This window comes from Dicentrarchus labrax, unplaced genomic scaffold (genome assembly GCF_905237075.1).
Source record: "Dicentrarchus labrax unplaced genomic scaffold, dlabrax2021, whole genome shotgun sequence".
NCBI classification, from domain to species: domain Eukaryota; kingdom Metazoa; phylum Chordata; class Actinopteri; family Moronidae; genus Dicentrarchus; species Dicentrarchus labrax.
The window spans coordinates 1,022,680-1,045,442 of record NW_026136998.1 but is presented as its reverse complement, the minus strand read 5'-3'; the positions used below and the strand labels follow the sequence as shown (position 1 = coordinate 1,045,442).

Here is a 22,763-nt window from a genome sequence, read left to right as displayed (position 1 = left end):
TGTCTGTCTCTCTCTCTCTGTCTTCCTCCCACCCACCTAGCGTCGGGGTCTGTCCGAGGTTTCTGCCTCTAAAATGAAAGGTTTTCCTTGCCGCTGTCGCTAAGTGCTTGCTCATGGTGGGAGCTGTTGGGTCTCTGTAAATAATTTTATGACCTGCTCTATTTGAAAAGTGTCCTGAGATAACTTCTGTTATGAATTGGTGCTATACAAATAAAACTGAAGTGAAAGCCTTTGACATACCTTGCAGCACTGTGGACTGCCCTCAAACATTTTGTCAACCTTATTGCCTTGTTATTGCCCATTGTTGTTTTCTGGTGTATTGTTGTGATGAATAACTGGTCAAATGTGGATGACTTAGACTGATATATCAACCGATATTCTATAATAATGTTTGGTTAAGTTACTATAGAAGTACATCAATGATAACTCTGTTTTAAATGGATTATATTTAAAATGTAAGCATTAGGTGTCATATTCCACCAGACACACTGTTGACCTAAATGAACAAAATGTACAAGCACATTCTCATAGGCTTGTTGAAAAGTATTCTGAAGTTGGGAAAACCTTGGTGCAACAAAACAGGTTAATAGAAATTAACCCATCACAAGATAACAGAGCCTGAGTATCAGGGTGAAATTTCACTTTAAGGCAAGAAAGCAACACGAGTTCTGTTTTTTCCTGTGTGCCGGAGAAAAGCAGTTACTCACTTGAATTGTATGCCTGCTGTGCTGAGCAGCCTTCTGGAAGCTTCCGTCTCCACAAGGGTATGGTACTTATCAGAAAGAAAGACCACATCCCTAATACCTGGACAGAGGAAGGAAGGGATAATGAAGGATGGCAGGAGTGTTGAATAAATACCATTATTAGTCTTCTTAACAAACAAATCACAAATACTTTATTGATCTTTGGGGGAAAATTTGTTTGTTACAATTGTTCAAGGTGCATGTTAAAGAATAAAAATAATACTTATATTACAATATCTAACACAATATATATAGAATATAAATGTATATAGAGCATACATAAAAGTATGCAAAATTCAAATGGAAATAGAAATATAATGAGAGTCTATGTACCTTATAGTAATACAATATATACAATATTGCTAATAGTACAATGTATGTCACTGTATGTGACCGACAGAAATGAAATGAGTAACACCCTCTCCACATTCAAGAGTAGGCTTAAGACATTCCTCTTTGATAAAGCTTATAGTTAGGGCTGGATCAGGTGAGTCCTGAACCATCCCTTAGTTATGCTGCTATAGGCCTAGACTATCGGGGGATTTCCCATGATGCACTGAGCTCCTCTCTTCCTCTCTCTTTCTGCACTCATTCACGTCCCCTTTTCCATGAGGGAACCTTTTTCTATCATTGAGTAAACGGATGAGCAACTAAGTGACATATTTTATGGATATTTCATAATATATACCTGATAACAGTTCAATTCAATTCAATTCAATTTTATTTGTATAGCGCCAATTCATAACAGAAGTTATCTCAGGACACTTTTCAAATAGAGCAGGTCTAGACCGAACTCTTTAAAACATTAATTACAGAGACCCAACAGTACCACCATGAGCAAGACCTTGGAGACAAGGGCAAGGAAAAACTGCCTGTTAAAAGGCAGAAACCTAGGACAGATCCTCCGGCTCTAGGTGGGTGGTCATCTGTCTCGACCAGTTGGGGTGGGTGGGTGAGTGAGAGAGAGAGAGAGAGAGAGAGAGAGAGAGAGAGAGAGAGAGAGAGAGAGAGAGAGAGAGACGAGAGACAGACAGACAGACAGACAGACAGACAGACAGACAGACAGACAGGTGCACAGCAACAACAGTATTGGCAATGGCAGTCAAGCACCTTAAAATTAAGAAGTCCTCGTGACCTCACAACCCCCTGGTTGGGAACCACTGACCTAAATTTTGTCGTTCACATCACAAAGTCAATCCAGCAAGAGGTAATAAAAATTTTATATATATTAGGGCTTTCCACAAGGATATGAAGTGGCCAACCGGTGCCCAAAAGTAGCCCAGAGAAACATTTGGATTGTGAAAGTCCAAGTTTAGTGGCCTCTGGCACATTCTCATGCCACTATATATACTATATATGCCATATAGCAATATATTAATTCCAAATACACCTGATCAACTGAAATCTGTTGATTTCCACTACACTCACACTCAAAACATTTATTACTTCTTCTTTTCCTCTCAATTGCAGTGGAATAAAAGAAAATGATGTAAAGCTTCATCGTGTGTATCATACATTGTGTTTTATCCCACATCAGTGAATCATGGAAGTGATCGTTCTCTCTGTCTAATAACATGAACAGCATCTTCATTTTCTTCCTAATCATTCACAGCGTTGTCCGGCAGGAAGATATTGTTATTGTGGAGTGTGTGTGTGTGTGTGTGTGTGTGTGTGTGTGTGTGTGTGTGTGTGTGTGTGTATGTGGGTGGTCAACACACCTGCCTGGATGATGAGCTTGGCACACTTGTTGCAGGGGAACAAAGTCACATACATGGTGCAGCCTTTCACATCAGCACTGTTCTTGTTCATAATGGCATTCAGCTCTGCATGGCACACTGTCGAGAGACATTGCAAGTTATATTATTTGAAATTTAATGAGGTTGTACTGTACTGTTTTTTTTTTCACTACTGCCTCCCCTTCTGTGTCTGGACCTGGGTTCTCTAGATTACCAACACATAACAGATGATGTGTTTTCTGACACAGGCACTGACTGTTTATGTTTTTTAACGCATTTATGCGCTCCAGTGACTGAATCCTGTTAACTTAACATTTTTTAGAGATTGAAGAGATTCACTTCTGTTATGATAGTAGTGGCTAATAGCCTAAAGCTGCTAATCTCAAACAGAAAGGAGGAGTAAGTTACAGTCGTCCTACTAAGGTAGCTAATTTTTATATTCAAACTTGTAGTCTTCAGATCTAACCAACAGTTGCCTCGAGTGATGTCACTTGAGGCTATGGCCATAAGGGGCCCCCTATGTGAGGGCCCCAAACAGTTTGGTTTAGTATGTGACTATCTCGGTTTGGTACACCGTGTGACCAAAACAATTGCTGTCCATATAGCCTAGTTATGTCTACTACTTGCTCAAAGGGCAGTGATTAGTATCAAACTGAATTAACATTGTTCATTTATAAATGTGAAGATCAGACAAATGCAAATGTGGGCCAATGTACTAACTACTGCTACTGAGTGTTTATTGCTACGGATATACATATATACATGTATAAGGGGCACCCAGGAAATACACCAAGCTCTCCATACCTGAAGCACTCGAAACTGCCAAACAGAGACCAACAGCACTGGCCACCCGGTTGAAGAGATACACCAAGGAGGCAGAGGCCAGGAGAATAAACAAGCTGTTCTCTACTGAATCAGCCAAGGTGTACTCTCAGTGGCAGGGAGGAAATAACAACAGGTCAGACCCACCAAGAGCTGAGGTGGAAGAATACTGGAAGGCCATATGGGAAAAAGAGGCATCACACAACCCAGATGCCCAATGGCTAGTGGACTTAAGAGCAGACCACAGCAACCTCCCAGAACAAGAACCAGTAACCATCTCAATGGCAGACATCCAAGAAAGAGTGTCAAAGATGAAGAGCTGGACAGCACCAGGCCCCGATATGATCCATGCCTACTGGCTGAAGAAGCTAACAGCACTCCATGAACGCCTAGAAGCACAGATGAACCAGCTGCTAAGGGATGGGTCCCGCCCAGAGTGGCTAACCCAGGGCAGGACGGTCCTAATCCTGAAGGACCCTCAGAAGGGACCCATCCCATCCAACTACCGGCCAATAACCTGTCTCTACTACATGGAAGGCCCTGTCAGGCATCATCGCGGCTAAGATGAGTAAGCACACAGCTCAATACATGAGCGGGGCTCAGAAAGGAATTGGTAGCAACACCAGAGGAGCCAAGCACCAGCTACTGGTCGATTGAGCAGTCGCCCAAGACTGTAAGAGCAGACAGACCAACCTGTGCACCGCCTAGATCGACTACAAGAAAGCTTATGACTCAGTGCCCCACACATGGATACTGGAATGTCTGGAACTGTATAAGATTAACAGGAACCTAAGGGCCTTCATCCAGAACTCGATGGGAATGTGGAAGACAACCCTAGAGGCCGACTCAAAGCCAATTGCCCAAGTCAACATCAAATGCGGCATATACCAAGGAGATGCGCTATCACCACTGCTGTTCTGCATAGGCCTTAACCCCCTCAGTCAGATCATCACAAAGACTGGTTACCGGCACCAATTCCGAAGTGGAGCAACAATTAGCCACCTGCTCTACATGGATGACATCAAGCTGTACGCCAGGAATGAGCGAGAAATCCACTCACTGATCCACACCAACAGGATCTAGAGCAACGACATAGGAATGTCATTCGGATTGGACAAGTGCGGTCGGATGGTCTCAAAGAGAGGCAAGATGATCAGAACTGAAGGGGTTGACCTACCAGAGGGCAACATAGGTGATATCCAAGACAGCTACAAGTACCTTGGTATCCCACAGGCTAATGGAAACCATGAGGAAGCCGCAAGGAAGTCAACCACAACCAAATACCTCCAGAGAGTAAGGCAGGTCCTGAAAAGTCAGCTGAATGGCAGGAACAAGACCCAAGCCATCAACATGTATGCACTACCAGTCATCAGATACCCTGCTGGGATCATAAGCTGGCCAAAGGAGGAGATAGAAGCTACAGATATCAAGACAAGAAAGCTCCTCACCATGCACGGAGGGTTTCACCCCAAATCCAGCACCCTGAGACTGTATGCTAAGCGGAGAGAGGGAGGCCGAGGACTAGTGAGCATCAAGGCCACTATCCAGGATGAAACATCAAAAATCCAAGAGTACATAAGAAAAATGGGCACAAAGGATGAACTGCTAAGTGAATGTCTCAGGCAACAGAAACCCAATAAGAGTGCCGAAGAAGAAGAGGAGCAGAAAACCTGGAGGGACAAGCCCCTACATGGCACGTACCACCGCCAAATTGAAGAAGTGGCTGATATCGAGAAGATAGAGACCAATGGCTGGAAAAGGCTGGACTCAGAGACAGCACAGAGGCACTGATCATGGCAGCACAAGAACAGGCCCTAGGTACAAGAGCCATAGAGGCCAAGATCTACAAGAGTAGATCTGACCCAAGGTGCAGACTATGCAAAGATGCCCCTGAGACAGTCCAGCACATAGTAGCAGGGTGTAAGATGCTAGCCGGGTCAGCGTACATGGAGAGACACAACCAAGTGGCTGGAATAGTGTACAGGAACATCTGTACCCAGTATGGAATAGAAGTACCCAAATCCAAATGGGCCGCACCACAGAAGGTGGCTGACAACAACAGGGCCAAGGTGCTGTGGGACTTCAGCTTCCAGACTGACAAACAGGTCCTGGCTAACCAAACAGGTCCTGGCTAACCAACCAGACATAAGGGCACGCTTTACCGCCATACAAAGCAAAACCATAGAAACAGTCTTTTTTTTTTCTTGATCTGGGTAGTGGGTACAAAAAGAACCGATTGCAGGTATCGTTTGACAGGCGCAGTTTCGATACTACTCGATACTATGTTGTTTCGGTCGATACCTGAAAGGTATCGAGTACCGATACCCAGCCCTACTATCAACCAAGATTTTTTTTGGTTGCCTAAGTCCTACTAATAATATACCCATGCAAACACACACACACACACACACACATCTGTGTGCTTGGGTCTTTGCTCCTTTTGGCTGACAGACAGGCTAAAGCCATAAAGTAGTCTGGGTCTCTCAGGTAGTCCTCTCTCATCATGGTTGTGCCACTACAGAGAAACACAGAAAAAGACAGAAAGAGGATGTAAAGTTTTGTGAGCCAAGAGAAAAATCATTTATTTGTTTAATATTTCCTTTGCTTTCATTTACTGAAATCACAGCTCATGTGTGAGCAGTAATCCCTTCTGTTTACACATCTATCCAGACTCTTTTTTCCACTTGTATTACCTGATCTACATACACAGTTAACTGGTAATTATTTGCAACAAGATTATTACCATAAACACAATAACTTACCACAGTCATCTTTTGAGAAGAACCCTAAAGTGCATAATCTTCAGTAAAAGAAATATGCTGAACTTTGGCGATGCAGTCGCGACGTTTTAAAGCTGTGCCTGGTGGAAGTAAGAGTTTGGGTCTGTGTTTTTGTCAGCTCAACCAAGAACCATGTAGCCATGCTACTATTTTATCATACATGAACTAAACAGAGGCCGAAAACTTTACGGTCGAGTTCAAGGGCAAAAAGAAAAACAGGAGCTCTGCAAGAGATAACACCTAACAACACACGTTGTTAGGTGTTGTCTGATGTTCACATACAGTACCATGGTTAGCCCCACTGGGACAGACTGCCAAAACAATTATGACCCTGATGGTTTACAGTCCTGGTTTGGGATTTTGAAAATATATTGATTCAATTTGTGCCTCTATGTTAAATGTAGACAAAAGGCTCAAACTACTGACCTGTTTGGACTCTGTTTGGACCAGGACTCTGTGGCTGATTTTCTGCCAGTCTTCCAGATATTGGATTTCCTCGGTTGGAGTTGATCTCAGTGGCTGTATGAGCTTGATGTGAGAGTCAGTCTCTGTATTTATCGGCGGAGTGCAACGACTTCTGACGTCAAATAGGGTTGGGTGGATCCAATAGGCTATTTATTCATTATTAACAGTGATGAAGAGACCAGTTCTTCAAGTAACTTGCTATATAAACTACATGGTTGGAAAATATTATAGATCCAAGACGAAACTGTCAGGAGGGCAGGACTGAGAGAGCAGGTGCAATTACAGTTCAAAATGCTATGTCATTATGTATTCAGTATATTGAAGCAATGGCGATTCTGGGGGGTGGCCTGGCTCATTGGCCACCTGTGGCCACCCCAGATCTGATAGGTAGTTGGTCAAGTTCGTCAACACAAGAAAAAAAATGCTGTCAATCAAATAAGTTGATCAATATTTAGGGCCAGTTTTTCATTTTTAACTAACACAGTAATGGTCGTACTGAGGCTGTGAGCTGATTTCTGCTCAGCGGACGTTTGGCCATGCAGGTCGGTGACCCATGGGGCACGCTGCCCTGCTGCTGCTGGGGCCCGGGGGGGACGGAGAAAGTTACAACATCAACAAAACAAAAAATATAGAAAACGCTGACAGTCTATCGATTGAGAGGAATGGTAGTTTAATGTTTAGTTATATCGTAGTTCCCTCTGAATTGGAGAAACTTTATCCTAACAGAAAGGAACAATTAAGCATTGAATGTTAGCATTTTGTTTTTTTATTATTTGAAAACCTATTTTCTGGACTGAAGACTGTTTTTTCTGATGTGTGTGTTCAATAGAGCTAAATTTTTTTTTTTTGCCCACCTGTGTGTGAAATATAGAGTGACAGTCTAGATTTAAGTTAGCTATAACAGAAGAACAAGCTGTGACTTATTTATTTGCTCTGTGCTTTAAGGGCTCTTAAAAGACTTATTTCTCTTGGAGATGAAGGACTTTTTGTTTGTATCAATTAGCTCATCTTCACAGTTCACATGTTTTTAGACGTTTAAATAGGCAGAGGCAAAGCAAACTGCATTCAAATGCCACAAATGCTTGAGATGCAATATGTGTTAATAGTGTTATTAAAAGTGAGTGGTAAGAGTGGTAGTTATGTAAAAATAAACCTTTGTAGATCCTATAAATAGACATAATTAGGCACATTGTTGACACCTCCCTTCTTTTTGACATTTTAATGGAGTCAAAGCTGTTATTTAAGGGGTCCAGAGCCCCACCAACACCTGTATTTTACACACTGATTCTAACCCAATTTGACAATGATCCTGCTTGACGTTTGTAGTTATAGCTATTACTTTAAAGTGAATTGACTGACTGACTGATTGAGTGATTGAATTACATTTCCCCCAGGGATATTAAGAGAATAGTTACGAAGAGAAGCAGAGATATTCAGAGCTTCTTCAAAAAAAAGAAAAGAGTCAGAGCCAGCCACAGCTTCTACCAGCAGCAGTGAAAAGGCTCAGTCAAGTCAGCAGCCTAGGTACAGCAGTAGTGATGAAGAGGAGTCAGCTCCTCCTGCACAGGATGGTAAGTCATGCTTTAGTTTATCTTTTGCTTACAGATACACTTTTTAATGAGGTCCTATCTTTAAGCATTTTGGTTTGTTCTGTTGCCTGGTTTGCTGTGTTTTTATGTAACCACAAGATGGCGCCTCAATTAGTAAAGCAAACACAGGTAACAATACAGGTGACACAGATGATGAGCTGATGACTGATAAATGTCAATGTATTTAAATTCAGTGTGACGGCCCTAGGGTTGGCCTTATTCTGTTCCTCTTGCTTGGTTGTATACTCTTTGTTTCAGGAAGTAGGGGGTGGAGCTGAGATTACCCTCTGATGCAGCTCACCTGAGGAGGCTTGGCTCAGGAGGCTATAAATCAGACCTGCAAGGCTCTCTCACTCTCTTCCCCTGACCTGCTGACTGAAATGTTGGTTTTTGTTTGTGTTCTGGATTTTACATTTATAAATATACACCTCACCCTTCACTCACACAGACATTGCAGACATACTGATTTACTAATAGACATATTAAACTGTATTGATTATTTTGGTATTTACTTAATTACATTGTGTTAACAATTCACAGACTGTGTGGTCTCCCTCTTTGTCACACTCTTTTGAGCCAGGTTGTGACTAAATAGGGGCTCGTCTGGGAGTGATAATCATCTCTGTTATTAATGATTTTTATATCTTCTCAGAAGATAAAATGACACAAAATGCACTGCAAATGTGAGGTCTTTTTCCTTTACTCACAACGTCATCAGAAGCCTGAGAAGAATGCCCTTGTCTGTTGGAAGTGCGTTGTAAGGTGATGTTTCTATGGCAGCCAAAGATGTTTGTTAGAATGAGTGGAACAGGGACAAGCACTTAACAGAAATAACACAATTTATTCCTTGGGTAGATCACTTCAGGATGAAATAGAGTAGACACCACACCAAGATAAATTATTTAAATGTATTTCTAAATACATTTTAGAATATATCAAACAAAGGAAACTGTAATTAAATGCTTTTCATAGACCTATTTACAGTGATAAATATCAGTGTTGTATATACAATTCATAGATCAGTGCTGTAAATGCAGGTCAGAGGGCTGTACTGTTATTTTGATACATATAATAGTAACAGAAATTATATATTAACTTTATTTCATAAGTTTTAGTGAAGTCCAATAAGTTGACACTAATTTCTTTCAGAGAGAGTTAATAAAGATTTGAGTCCATTTGACAACATTTACAGAGGTCAGTGCTGTAGATACAGGGCAGATGTAAGTGCTGTAGATACAGGGCAGATGTCAGTGCTGTGTTCAAATGTTACCAGAATCCATACAGACATTCTTTGAATAATATATATCACACACCATATTTTCTATTTCAAAAAATATTTTATCACAGATCACTAAAATAATTGACAATGCACCCTACACCAGCAGAATGATGACATGTGCCTCAACATTATTTGAAATAATCCACTTTCTGTTCTGAACATCTTTGAACATTATATTAAATCATTTTTGTTAAACCATACTTAGAACTTGTAGGGAATGTTAGCTAACGTTGTGGGAACATTCCTTGCAATCTGGGATGGCCGACAGAAAAAGCTGAACATGTGACAGAGAGTCAGTCAGATATACTCCAGTAAAGCTCCACCTCTTCCTGTACGCAGACAGACACTGAGGACAGCACATATCAGAGAGACCAGATCAGAGACCAGACAGATGGACAAAGAGACGCTCTACCTGGACATGGATCACATGTTGGTACTGTTGCTGTTGCTGTTGAGCTCAGGTAGGACTCTGCTTTAAAGATGATGTGTTAAATATTTGTGTTGGATGTTGGAGGAACATATGAAGGCTTCATTTACAGAAACAGATATCTCCATTTTCATTGATTTTAAATCAGTTTTGTTATGAGTGAATATCAATCAAACTGCTGTTGGTTGATTCAGTTGAAGAATGTTTTTTATCTGTTTTTCACAAAACTCTGTAAAATCATTCACATTAAATTTTAATCCTTCAGATTTTCATCAAAGCCAGTTTTTTATTCTATTTTTACCCAATAATTAGTTTGCAACCACCTATTAATATATTTATATACATTCTGTAAATAGTAATATGTATATATATATATATATATATATATATATATTTAGGGCTGGGACTTTATCGCGTTAATTACGATTAATTAATTACAGAAAAAATAACACGACAAAAAAAATAACGCATTTAATCGCAATTTATTCTTGCACTCCAACTGGAACTGCTGGGTTCGGTGGGCGGAGTTTTAAGTTTTAATAAACTACTGGGTGGAAAGCCTGTTAAAAGCACAGTTGTGTGCAATTTGTGCAAGAAAGAATCACCGGAGCACTTCCAGCCTCCGCTACCACCTCAATGCCAAACATACAACAGACAACGCTCCTAGTTCGAGCAGGTTTTTTATTTTAATAAACAAAAACAAAGAAGACATAGAAAAGTTTACAAAAAGTCCTGAAAAAGCTTGAATATAGCTAACTTGAAATTAAGTTTGTGCCTTGTGAACAATGCAATCAAAATATTCTTTATTCATATTGCACTTTATGTTAACACTCAGTGTCCATTCATTGATTCAGTCATATACCAAAATCCATTTAAATTGAAAAATGTTGCTTCTCGTGTCAAATATTGATATGCGATTAATTGAGATTAATTAATTACAAAGCCTCTACTTAATTAGATTTTTTTTTTTTTAATGGAGTCCCACCAGTGATTATCTTTCTGTGCAAGGGATGTCCAATCTGATCTCAAAGATTGGTATCACCGGTATCAGGTTTTATTGATCTTTTGTTTAAATCGGCTGTCACACAGCTGTTTTTTACTCACAAGGCTACCTTGCACGGTGCAGCCACCATCAACTCTGCTGAAAGAGAGAGAGAGAGAGAGAGAGAGAGAGAGAGAAATCAGAGACAGTAGACATCTGACACAACCACACTCAACACACCACTGCAAGTGCAACAATAGCCCCACAAACAAAAAGTCCCTGAGAGTAATTCATTCATGTAATCCAAACAAAACATATAGAGACGATGGAAATGAACAGTCAGCAGAATACAGTTCACTTAGGTAACTCAGTAAAGGCTGCACCAAACACTGGAGAGAGAAATTCCTTCAATCCAAAAACCATAACTAGAATCACAAAGTTATGGAAAAAGTGAAAAGAGAACAAGTTGTTTTTGTTCCCCTCAAAACGAAAGCTGTCTTCTGACTGGTATGACTTTTTAATCATTAGCATATGTGAATATGTCTCCACAGAGAGCGAGCAGTAGTTGAGGCTGAGGTAATAGCACAAGCAGAGGGAACTGATAAAAATTGTTCCACCAAAAATCATATGTTCAAAAACAGACGAGGAGAGAGAGCCAAGAAATTACCATCACTTTGGCCAAACATCTTGAAACATCTGCAAGCTTAGAAGGTGATAAAGATTAATGCTCTCTCCTGGATTTGTATTACTCTGTGGGAGTCCTTCTCCATCCCTGCTCCGCACTTTCTCTGTGTTACCAGGACTGATAAATTGCACCGCAATCTGGAGCTGTTTAAATCCAAACACAAACACAAAAGGTAACTGTAATTTTGTTGTTAGTTTTGGCACTCACTATTTTTCAGTCAGCATTGCGTATACCCATTTCTAACCCCCCTGATGCCACCATTCAGTAGTATCTGCGGGCCAAATTGCCCATTTTTTCCCTAGGATGGTGAAGCCATGACCCACACTACTCTGCCTCTAATTGGCCAATACTCGCTGCCTTTACTGATTAGATTGGTTAACTTTAGGCATGACGAGGAATGAGCCAATCAGAGGCAGAGAAGGGCGGGTCATGTCGATGTAAATATTGCTAAAGACAAATTCACTTTTACAAGTTTACTTTAAATGATTTGCCTTTAGGATTTGTAATGAACCGGTAAGATGAAGCGAGCTATCCAAACAAACATTTAATTTGACAATTACAAACATCAACATCAGCCAGCAGCTCAGCTAATGTTAGCGATGCTTCACCGGTACAGTCAACATCGACGCTCGCACCTATATATCTAATATAAATATAATATATAATATAATATCTATCTATCTATCTATCTATCTATCTATCTATCTATCTATCTATACCTACAAACTGCTCCTGATCAAGTCATGTTCATTTTATAATAGTGGCACACTCTGGCCCACGCTATCTGTTGCAATCAGCTGTTCAAAGACAGTTTACAAAAGAAACTACTGACTTGCCAAGTGAGAGAATAGGTGTCCTTCCAGGAATAAGGAATAGTTCACTCAAAATGCATAGTTGTCTCTCACTAGTCTGTGGGCCAGTATTGGTTCAGTAATTTCATAATCCTTCCTCCCTGAGATCAAGCAGCAAAAATTATGTGACAATGAGCAAATACTACTGACGGATTTTTGGGTAAACTAAATAGATATAATAATATTAGAATATATAATATATCTAATAAATTACATGTCATTGTTTCTAAAACAGGGCGTTTTTCTGGGCTGCGTTAAAGAAAGGGCAAAGATTGAGAATATACCCGCTTCTCCAGGGACCACTACACCACTGTATGGAGGTCACTCATTGTTAGGGATGGGGGATCAAGACCCGGTTCCAACTTTCTCAAAACCCGAAAATCAGTAAGGTCCAAGCTTACTGACACTGCTATCGAGACTAGCGGGTCCTATAATGTTATATCTTAAGTAGGGTTGAAACAATTCCTCTAAAAATCATCTATGCAAATTACGTTGCACCAAGGCTTTGTTTAATCCATACAACTATATAACGCGTACTGTGTTTTCAACAGATGACGATTACTGTTGGACATTGTGCTTCGGAGAGAGAAAAAGCGAGTGGCAAAAGAAGAGACAGGCCAGAGAAACTGTCAGAATGTTTGGGATCATTTCAAGCAGAAACAAAATGAAAACTTTTGTGTTCAGGGTATTCACATGTTCTTCTAACCTGTAGTAAACAGGTAAACTGACTGCAGTGTCCTCCAATAAAAATGCTGCTTTATACTTATGTATATTTTCTGTTTTTCTCCTCAGGACTGCAAATAGAAGGAGAACAAAACACAGGTAAATACAGAAAGAAAAGAGAAATAAATAATTATAGTCACTTCTTATGCTGATGACTCTCTTGTTTCTGTTCAGAGCCTGTCAGGTTGGTTGGAGGAGACAATCGCTGTGCAGGAACACTGGAGCTGAAACATCAGGGAGACTGGAGACCAGTTGGTGACTCTCTCTCTGGCTGGACCCTGAAGGAAGCAGCTGTTGCCTGTGGAGAACTGGACTGTGGCTCTCCTGTTTCTGTACTACGGAAAGAGGAGTCCTCAGACAGACGTGTCTGGAGGGTCAGGTCTAACTGTGTTCAGTCTGGATCTGCTCTCAGGGACTGTGTAACATCAGATTCCTCTTCCTACATCCTGGATCTCGCCTGTTCAGGTAAGACCATCAGGTTATTTTAATAATCTGTGCTGTTATAAAGATGTGTTTGAATCACTGGATTGGGGCGGCTGTGGCTCAGGACGAAGAGTGAGTTGTCCACGAGTCGGAAGGTTGACAGTTCGATCCCCATCTCCTCCTGTTGCATGTTGACGTGTCCTTGAGCACAATACTGAACTTCAAATTGTTCTGTGATATAATTATATATGAATTAATTACTTTGCTTTTGCTATGGCTATCGCTGTATCGATGTGTGTGAATGAGTGAATGTGGCATGTAGTGTACGGTGCCTTGAGTGGTCAAAAGACTAGAAAGATGTCCATTTACCAGTTGATGACATCTTTTTATTTTGTGTCTGCTTTTATCTCTCTCTATTTTATCTTCTATTATTTGTCCAGACTCTGTCAGGCTGGTGAATGGGACTAGTCTGTGTTCAGGAAGACTGGAGGTGAAGTCTGACCAGTCTAACCAGTGGTGGTCCTCAGTGTGTGAAGCTGACTTTGACAAGCAGGATGCAGAGGTGGTCTGTAGGGAGCTCGGCTGTGGGGCTCCTTCAGTCCTCCAGGGGGCGCTCTATGGAGAAGTGGAGTCTCCAATGTGGACCAAAGAGTTCCAGTGTGGAGGCAATGAGTCTGCTCTTCTGGACTGTAGAAGCTCAGGCTCAGCTAGAAACACCTGCTCACCTGGAAAAGCTGTTGGACTCACCTGCTCAGGTAGAAGAGGAGCTGCAGCTCTGATTGGTTCATTTCTGTTCTGATGAAATTCACTTTAGTCTTTTACTGATGACTCTCTTGTTTCTGTTCAGAGTCTGTCAGGTTGGTGGGAGGAGACGGTCGCTGTGCAGGAACACTGGAGGTGAAACAGGGAAAGTGGAGACCAGCATTTGGCTATGGCTGGACCCTGAAGAAAGCAGCTGTTGCCTGCAGAGAACTGGACTGTGGCTCTGCTGTTTCTGTAGGACGGAGAAAGGAGTCCAAAGACAGACCTGTGTGGTGGATCAGGTCTGCCTGTATTCATTCTGGATCTGCTCTGAGGGACTGTGTAACATCAGATTCCTCTTCCTACATCCTGGATCTCACCTGTTCAGGTAAGACCATCAGTGACATCATCTGTGACTGTAATGTACCAATGTTGACACACACACACACACACACACACACACACACCTGTAGAGATGCCAGTTCACCTCCTGGCCTCTGCCGAGGTCTCTTGAGCAAGGCACTGAAGCCCTAACTGCTTGGAGCAGTGACTGTGTGGCAGCCTCATCACTCTGATATCTGTCCACTAATGCATGTGTCCAGGTCCTGTGTGTGCATCAGTGGCTGCTGACTCAAACATTGTGGAGGACAGGAGGAAAACCAACCCACAGCCTCATGTTATTTTACACTAGTTTACTAATCTCTACTTTCTTCTGTTCAATAACAATGAAACAGTAAATCAATGGCTTCCAAGAGTTCTTAAAACCAACATCATTTTATTCACTGCTGTTGTTTCCAGATGAACCCTACAGGCCTAATGCAGAAGATAGAGTATTTATCAAGGCTGTGAGATGAAACAAGAAGCAGGGCAGTGTTCAACACATGTGAAGGAAAGTGTGCTGACTGATGATGACTACTTGCTGCTTGAATCAAAGCTGGCCCCATTTCCAATCAGACAGACGAAGCTTACTGTATTTCAGTTCCAATATTTTATTCCAAAGGATGCGTTATCACAAGTCCAGGTTCACCAGGGCTTTTTAAAGTAGTGTGTGCTTTCTATTCAGGGACAGTTGGCAGTTATCCTCAACAAAGTAGTTCAAACATAGCAGCTCTATTTCTCTGCTACAAAGGCAATATGACAGTAATGATCCCAGCACCATTGGTAAACACCCACACTGAAACAGCAGCTGCACTTTCCTTCAGACACTAGGTGTGTCCTGCAGGTGTCGCTGTTGAAGCATTTCAATCACAATTTCAATAATGGATTTTCTCCAAAGCAGAAACTGATTTTATAAATTATCCTGAGATTTAGTCTTTGTTTATTTAAACCACTTATTCTGTTTATAGTTTGATCTCCCTCTTGCCTCTCAGAAACAGAGGATGAGCAACCTCCCTGCCTCTATGGACCAGCATCCTTTGGTGTATGTGTGTGTTTCAGGCCAATGTGTGTAATGTTAAAAAAACAAAAGTGTAAACATTTAAAAAAACGTATTACTTACTGTAAAAACTTCTTTGTCGTCTTTTATCTCTTTTAGATTTTCTGGATAGTTTCTAAACAGATTGTTATTCTGGGTTACAGATCTTCTCAGTAAACTCAGAAAGAAATCAAACTTTTGAACCTGTTTGTGTGGAAAGCAAAGATTGTGGAGAACCTGAGCAGAAGGACCAGAATAGATCAATATGCAGATGATGATGTTGTGTTATTGTCTGAAAACACGTTGAAAGTGTTGAAAAATGGATAACAAGTATTCCAGTGTATTCAGTGTAAATGTGATGGGAACATTGCTGCAGTCTGTGCTGTTATAAAGATGTGTTCTGTTGCTAATGATGAACTTCTGTTGGAATTGTTCTGAGTGCAGTTTGTATCACTGAATTGTTGTTTGATGACATCTTTTTATTTTGTGTCGGCTGTCTTTTATCTCTCTCTATTTTATCTTCTATTATCTGTCCAGACTCTGTCAGGCTGGTGGATGGGACTAGTCTGTGCTCAGGAAGACTGGAGGTGAAGTCTGACCAGTCTAACCAGTGGTGGCTCTCAGTGTGTGAAGCTGACTTTGACCAGCAGGATGCAGAAGTGGTCTGTAGGGAGCTCGGCTGTGGGGCTCCTTCAGTCCTCCAGGGGGCGCTCTATGGAGAAGTGGAGTCTCCAATGTGGACCAAAGAGTTCCAGTGTGGAGGCCATGAGTCTGCTCTCCTGGACTGTAGAAGCTCAGGCTCAGCTAGAAACACCTGCTCACCTGGAAAAGCTGTTGGACTCACCTGCTCAGGTAGAAGAGGAGCTGCAGCTCTGATTGGTTCATTTCTGTTCTGATGAAACTCACTTTATTCTTTTACTGATGACTCTCTTTTTTATGTTCAGAGTCTGTCAGGTTGGAGGGAGGGGGCAGTCGCTGTGCAGGAACACTGGAGCTGAAATATCAGGGAGAATGGAGACCAGCGTTTGGCTCTGACTGGACCCTGAAGAAAGCAGCTGATGTCTGCAGAGAACTGGACTGTGGCTCTGCTGTTTCTGTAGGACGGAGAGAGTCGTCAGACAGACCTGTATGGGATATCTGGTCTTACTGTGTTCGGTCTGGATCTGCTCTGAGGGACTGTGTAACATCAGAGTCCTCTTCCTACATCCTGGATCTCACCTGTTCAGGTAAGCCCATCAGTGACATCATGAGTGACATAATATGACAGTAATGTACTTGTGTTGACACACACACAGAGAGAGAGAGAGAGAGAGAGGGGGGGGAGACCTGTAGAGATCCTGTCATTCCTGTGAGACTCTATCAATGACATCTTTTTATTTTGTGTCTGCTGTCTTTTATCGATCTCTATTTTATCTTCTATTATCCATCCAGACTCTGTCAGACTGGTGGGTGGGTCTAGTCTGTGCTCAGGCAGACTGGAGGTGAAGTCTGACCAGTCTAACCAGTGGTGGTCCTCAGTGTGTGAAGCTGACTTTGACCAGCAGGATGCAGAGGTGGTCTGTAGGGAGCTCGGCTGTGGGGCTCCTTCAGTCCTCCAGGGGGCGCTCTATGGAGAAGTGGAGGCTCCAATGTGGACCAAAGAGTTCCAGTGTGGAGGCCATGAGTCTGCTCTCCTGGACTGTAGAAGCTCAGGCTCAGCTAGAAACACCTGCTCACCTGGAAAAGCTGTTGGACTCACCTGCTCAGGTAGAAGAGGAGCTGCAGCTCTGATTGGTTCATTTCGATGAAACTCACTTTATTCTTTTACTGATGACTCTCTTGTTTCTGTTCAGAGCCTGTCAGGTTGGTGGGAGGAGACAGTCGCTGTGCAGGAACACTGGAACTGAAACATAATGGTGAATGGAGACCAGTGATTGGCTCTGACTGGACCCTGAAGGAAGCAGCTGTTACCTGCAGACGTCTGGACTGTGGCTCGGCTGTTTCTGTAGAATGGAGAAAAGAATTGTCGGACAGATCTGTCTGGATGATCAGCTATGACTGTCTTCCGTCCAGATTTGCTCTGAGGGACTGTGCAAAATCACGGTCCTCTTCTGACATCCTTCATCTCACCTGTTCAGGTAATCCTATCAGTGACATCATCAATTACAGTGTTTCCAGTGTGTTGTGTCTAATGTTATCCAAGACAGTGACATCCTGAAGTGTAGAGTACTGGGCTTGAGTCTGTCTGTCTGTCTGTCTGTCTGTGTGTGTTTGTGTATCTTTTTTTAAAGATAATTTTTTAGCTGCACTTGATGCTGTTGCTTCAATAAAGGAGACTAGAATTTAACAGTTAAAAAGTGCAGATTTTTTATTTTATTGCAGACCGAGATTTATATTTTAACGTCTAAGAAGTCAAAATTGATATGATGATAAATATATTTTTTTAGAAATCAATCAAGATATAAGAAATCAAAGTCACAAAGTGGATGCCACTGCTGGAAATATTGGGCTGCTTATTAAGGATAAGATTAATTTTAATAAAGGGGAGGTTTTTAACTATTTTAATAATTTTTAAACCTTTGCTGCTAGTTTGGTTGTTAAGTTACCCTGTGGATGAAAGAGATACAGTTTGTAATTTGTAAATATTTTGTTCCTGATGAATTTTTGTCCTGTCTGGAAACGGTAAGGGAGAGTCAAACAAATCAAATGACTTGGATCTTTCCAGCCAAATCTTGTGGGATAGTCCCAGTGTAATTTCTAATGTAGTTACTCATATAGTAAATTTATCTGTATCTGTTTACCTGTAAACTGAAAAAAAAATAGTAAATCAGATGTTGGATATTACAGCCAGTATCGATCTTAACAACCATGTCCAAGGTTAGTAGGCAGAACTTCGTAAGGAAAAAATGTTGTATGAGTTTGTTATCAGCCTGGTTTCAGAGCAACATATTCACTGAAACCTGTTTTGTTCACCTCTGTGACTTTATCAGATAAAACTTTGATGAAAGGAAATATGTTGGAATGATCTTGCTTGATTTGAAAAAATCCTTTGACACAGTAAATCAAGTGTTGTCAAAGCTGCAATGCATGGGTTTAAGACATACTGCTGTAATAAATAAAATTCTTATCTTACTGCAAGAACGTCTGTGATGTTGATGGGGTTATATCAGAACCTCACAATATTATATGTGGAGTGCCCCAAGGTTCCGTTTTAGGGTCTCTTTTATTTCTTATGTATATAAATGATGTATGCTGATGACTCCACATTACTTTTAACTGGGAATGATAACAGAGGGACTGAGTACACTCTTAGAAATTTATTAGAATGTGTGGGAGAGTGGCTAATAGATAACAAGCTTTCAGGACATTTGGGTAAAACCGATATTGAAAGTGTCTTGTAATGGAGTCGAAACTGTTACTCAGACAAGTGTAAAGCAGTAGCTCTGTCTCTTCGTTCAAAGTTGAATATTTTCAATGTGAATTAGAATTTTGCCCCATTCATGTCACCCGGTGTAAATTCACTTCTATTTGCGTCTTTGCATTGACGTTGTATGCAGTCTACTCATGGGAGTAATTGTATCTGTGTTTTGTGGGAATTCACCATTAGAAGACTAATTAACATTGAACACAAAAGGGGGGAAAAAGGAGTTCAGGGAATATCATGACCTTTCTACAGTTTGAAGAAAAAGGCAGTCAGGATGTGTGATCAGATAACACAGGCAGTTCACCAACAGATTTTGGGAGAAAACACCTTGTGTGGTTGTTCTGTCACTGACTCTGCTGTTGGTGACCACTGCCCTCTGCTTCTACTGGAGGTACTGACACTGTCTGTGTTTATTAAACTGAACAGAGGACTCATGCTGTCATGTCTCTCCAGGCCTGCAGGAGGCAGAAGCAGGGCAGACAGGAGAACATTGAGCTGGATGATTATAACCTGGGTGTTCCTGCAGCTGGAGGAGGGCTGACTGAAGAGGAAGGTGCTCAGGGAGCAGAGTAGGACCTCCAAGGAGATCCTCTCATATCCACATGGATTTCACGATGGACAACCATCAGCTCAGTCGAGGATTTTACATTTTTATACTCATGTTGGCTGAAATTATTACATAACATTATATCTGTATTACTCTGAAGATGAAAAGACCAAAAACAACAACATGTTACCCTGTCTCTCAATACTTTCTGACTTCCTGTCTGTGGCTCTCAGTTCCAACCCTGTTTGTTCCTACTGAAGACGTAAATCTTAAAAAATATGGTTTCATTAGAAAACTAGACTTGAAAGCAGGAATACTGAGATCCAAACAACACAATTCAAAACCAAAGACACACTGACCCAGGCTGGCTGGGAATTTGGGAGTGTTGGTAATCTTGGAACAGTGTTGGCCAAGTAATGTTAAATATTAAATTAAAATAAAAGTTAAATTAAGTCATATCCACTTAATCTGGTGTTCGGTATACTCGATCAAATTTAGTGACATTTGAACAATTCAATCCTGAGATAAGAGGAAAAACTTCAGGACGACCTGCTGTCGTATTTGTAGATCTGGAGCACAACCAGGGTTGGTGCAACAAATCTGCTGCCATTTGCTGAATCTGTTTAAAAAGATTGCAGTGAATGATGTAAGTCATGTAGTTAGCAGACAAAGTACAATGTCAGAAAGTCAGCAGCTGTTTGACACCAATGTCGCCTTGTTAGTGAGATGTGAACTTTATAATTTTATCACTGTAATGATGTATCACTGCCCTCTACTATGTTAAAAAAAATAATAGCAGTTTCATAAACATTTGCTTATTTCATATGAATTTTGCTTACTTTTTGTTGGAGAAAGAAGGTAAAAGCAGTTTATTAAACTACAAAACTGTAAATTAACTGATTTTAGTGCTTCACAAGAATTTCTTGGTTTTTTTCTCTTAGTTGGGAACATGTTTGATTTGTGTGTAGTACGTTGATCAGTAGTCAAGTGGTTTGATTTCATGATTCAAATGGATTCATTCTATTTGGTCAGAGTTTGGAATCCCAGTAATGGAAAGCTTTAAGAAATTTGTGTCAAAGTCTCTTCAAATAATCAGGCAGCCCTATGATGGATGCCATTGTGTTCAGTAGTGCAGTGGTTACAGTGCTGGTCCACACACCCTCTGTGAACTGCAGAGACGTTCATTTGACTCCTCATTGCTCTGCTTTGAGTGTTTGTGGCAATTCATTTTAGGCAAAATAACTTATGAATCATTAAGAGTAGAAACTTTTTTTAACAATGGGTTCCTTGGAATATGCAAATATGACGGATATAGGCACCAATAAAACACCAGTTTTGATGGCTATGAACCCGTCAGACAAACATTGAATTGAATTGAATTTAAAACGAAAAGAAAAACGAAAAAAGTATTTGTTGGGAAAATGGGTACTAAAAACATTTTTTGGATCTGTAATAGCAGATTCCTTGCAAAACGATACAAAGCTGATAGAGTTCCAGTACTACCAGGATCACTGGCATGTGATGCCCAATATTGAACACTAGATGGTGGTGTAGGTGTGGCTGACAAATGAGACTTGAATGAATGCAAGTTCTCTTACAGCTGGATTACATAAACAGACGCTGCACATTTACAGTTACGGATAGGAGATACAGATATAAAGAAACAGAAGCAAAGCTATTAGGGCTCATTGTTGAACTGATCAAAATGGTGGTGAAAATGGGCCGGGGCATGGCTGCTATAAAACACTGCAGAAAATTCATGTTTAGATATTTAATCAAACAATTAGCACAAGCGTTAAGTTTTCATTATTGTTTGATATTTTGTCACAAAAGAAAAGAAAATAATCAAAGCAGCGCTTCACTGCCCATACCAAACAAGAGTACAATGTATTAACATTGTACTTCATTAAGTGTAAAAGCAGGTTGCATTATTCACTAATCTAATTTTCTTCAGATAGACATCACTATTCTACTGTTTCCAACAATAATAATATTACTTACTTACTCCCTGCCTACAATAATTAGTTACACTACTAACTACTTTTCTGCTACTCCCCACAAAACTGATAATTGTGTCCTTTCAATTAAAATCCAGTTTTGTTTATAAAAATATCAGTAACGTGAATATTTGCAGCTGCTGAATGTTTCTATCTTCCAAACTAGTTTCTTCCACAATTACAAAGTTTTCAACTCGCTAGTTTTTGATCATAAGTAATGTAATATGCAGCTGTCCATGTTAGCACAGTACGCAACTGACTGAATGCTTAAGTAGCTTAAAAATAACATTTATTCCACTAACCACTGTTCTTAACTGAAACCATCATATTTAAACCATTCAAGGAGTTAACTGTCCTTTACACAAATGAACAGTTGTACATATATATATTTACATGTAAAGTGAGTCGTGGAGGTTCATATGTTACTCAGGAATTCATTTTGCTGCTTCATGAAGTTCATTTAAAACAATGTTCCTGTGTGTCTTTAAGTGAGTTGACGGCCACTTATAACAGTAACATTTCTAATGGTCGCAACGTTAAAATAATAACAGTTGTTGCTCGGTTAGCAGAAACATTCTGATGATTACAGAAACAGGCATGTGGGAAACTCACTAACCACCAACACACACACACACACACACACACACACACACACACACACACACACACACACACACCCTCATTAAAACACTGCAACTATCAATTAGCAGGCAGGTGCTGGATTCCTCACAGAGGTGGTCTGGAACGAGCTGTACAGTCAGGAGATCCTCCAAGGACTGGGCCCTCCACGCAGACCCAAAACCCCTTCCCAGTCGTCTAACGCCTTTCAGCTTTGTCTCTTAGAGCGGACCTTTAAATCTCACTTTTTATCAAAACATATTTTAGCCACCTAAAAGAATCAATATGAGTTCAGGCGTACCCCCTTTGGAAAAACTGAAGCGTTTATATCACTCCACCAGACTCTATTGACAATAACATTCATTTCACTTCATAGAACATGGGAGTTGCTTGTGCATAGATGAATATAACGGCTGAAGTTTCCCATTGTCAAGAGCTGTCTGCACACACAGAAGTAACAAAACCCTGCAGTTCCTCTAACGGTCACTAGAGGCTGGCCCCAGCAGTGTCTGAGTAAGGCCCTATATTAAAATGCTCA

The 22,763-nt window shown here is 40.8% G+C and overlaps 1 protein-coding gene across 1 annotated transcript; it reads left to right on the top strand.

Moving 5' to 3' along the window:
* The first annotated feature begins 9,753 nt into the window (after window positions 1-9,753).
* On the top strand, window positions 9,754-20,510 carry LOC127361277 (scavenger receptor cysteine-rich type 1 protein M130-like). The gene is made up of 10 exons (XM_051395802.1): window positions 9,754-9,875; window positions 13,152-13,181; window positions 13,257-13,547; window positions 13,946-14,260; window positions 14,353-14,634; window positions 16,198-16,512; window positions 16,605-16,886; window positions 17,092-17,406; window positions 17,493-17,777; window positions 19,517-20,510. Exons 1-10 carry the CDS (start codon window positions 9,806-9,808, stop codon window positions 19,555-19,557), a joined length of 2,226 nt encoding a protein of 741 aa, XP_051251762.1. The 5' UTR covers window positions 9,754-9,805; the 3' UTR covers window positions 19,558-20,510.
* Window positions 20,511-22,763: the final 2,253 nt, after the last annotated feature.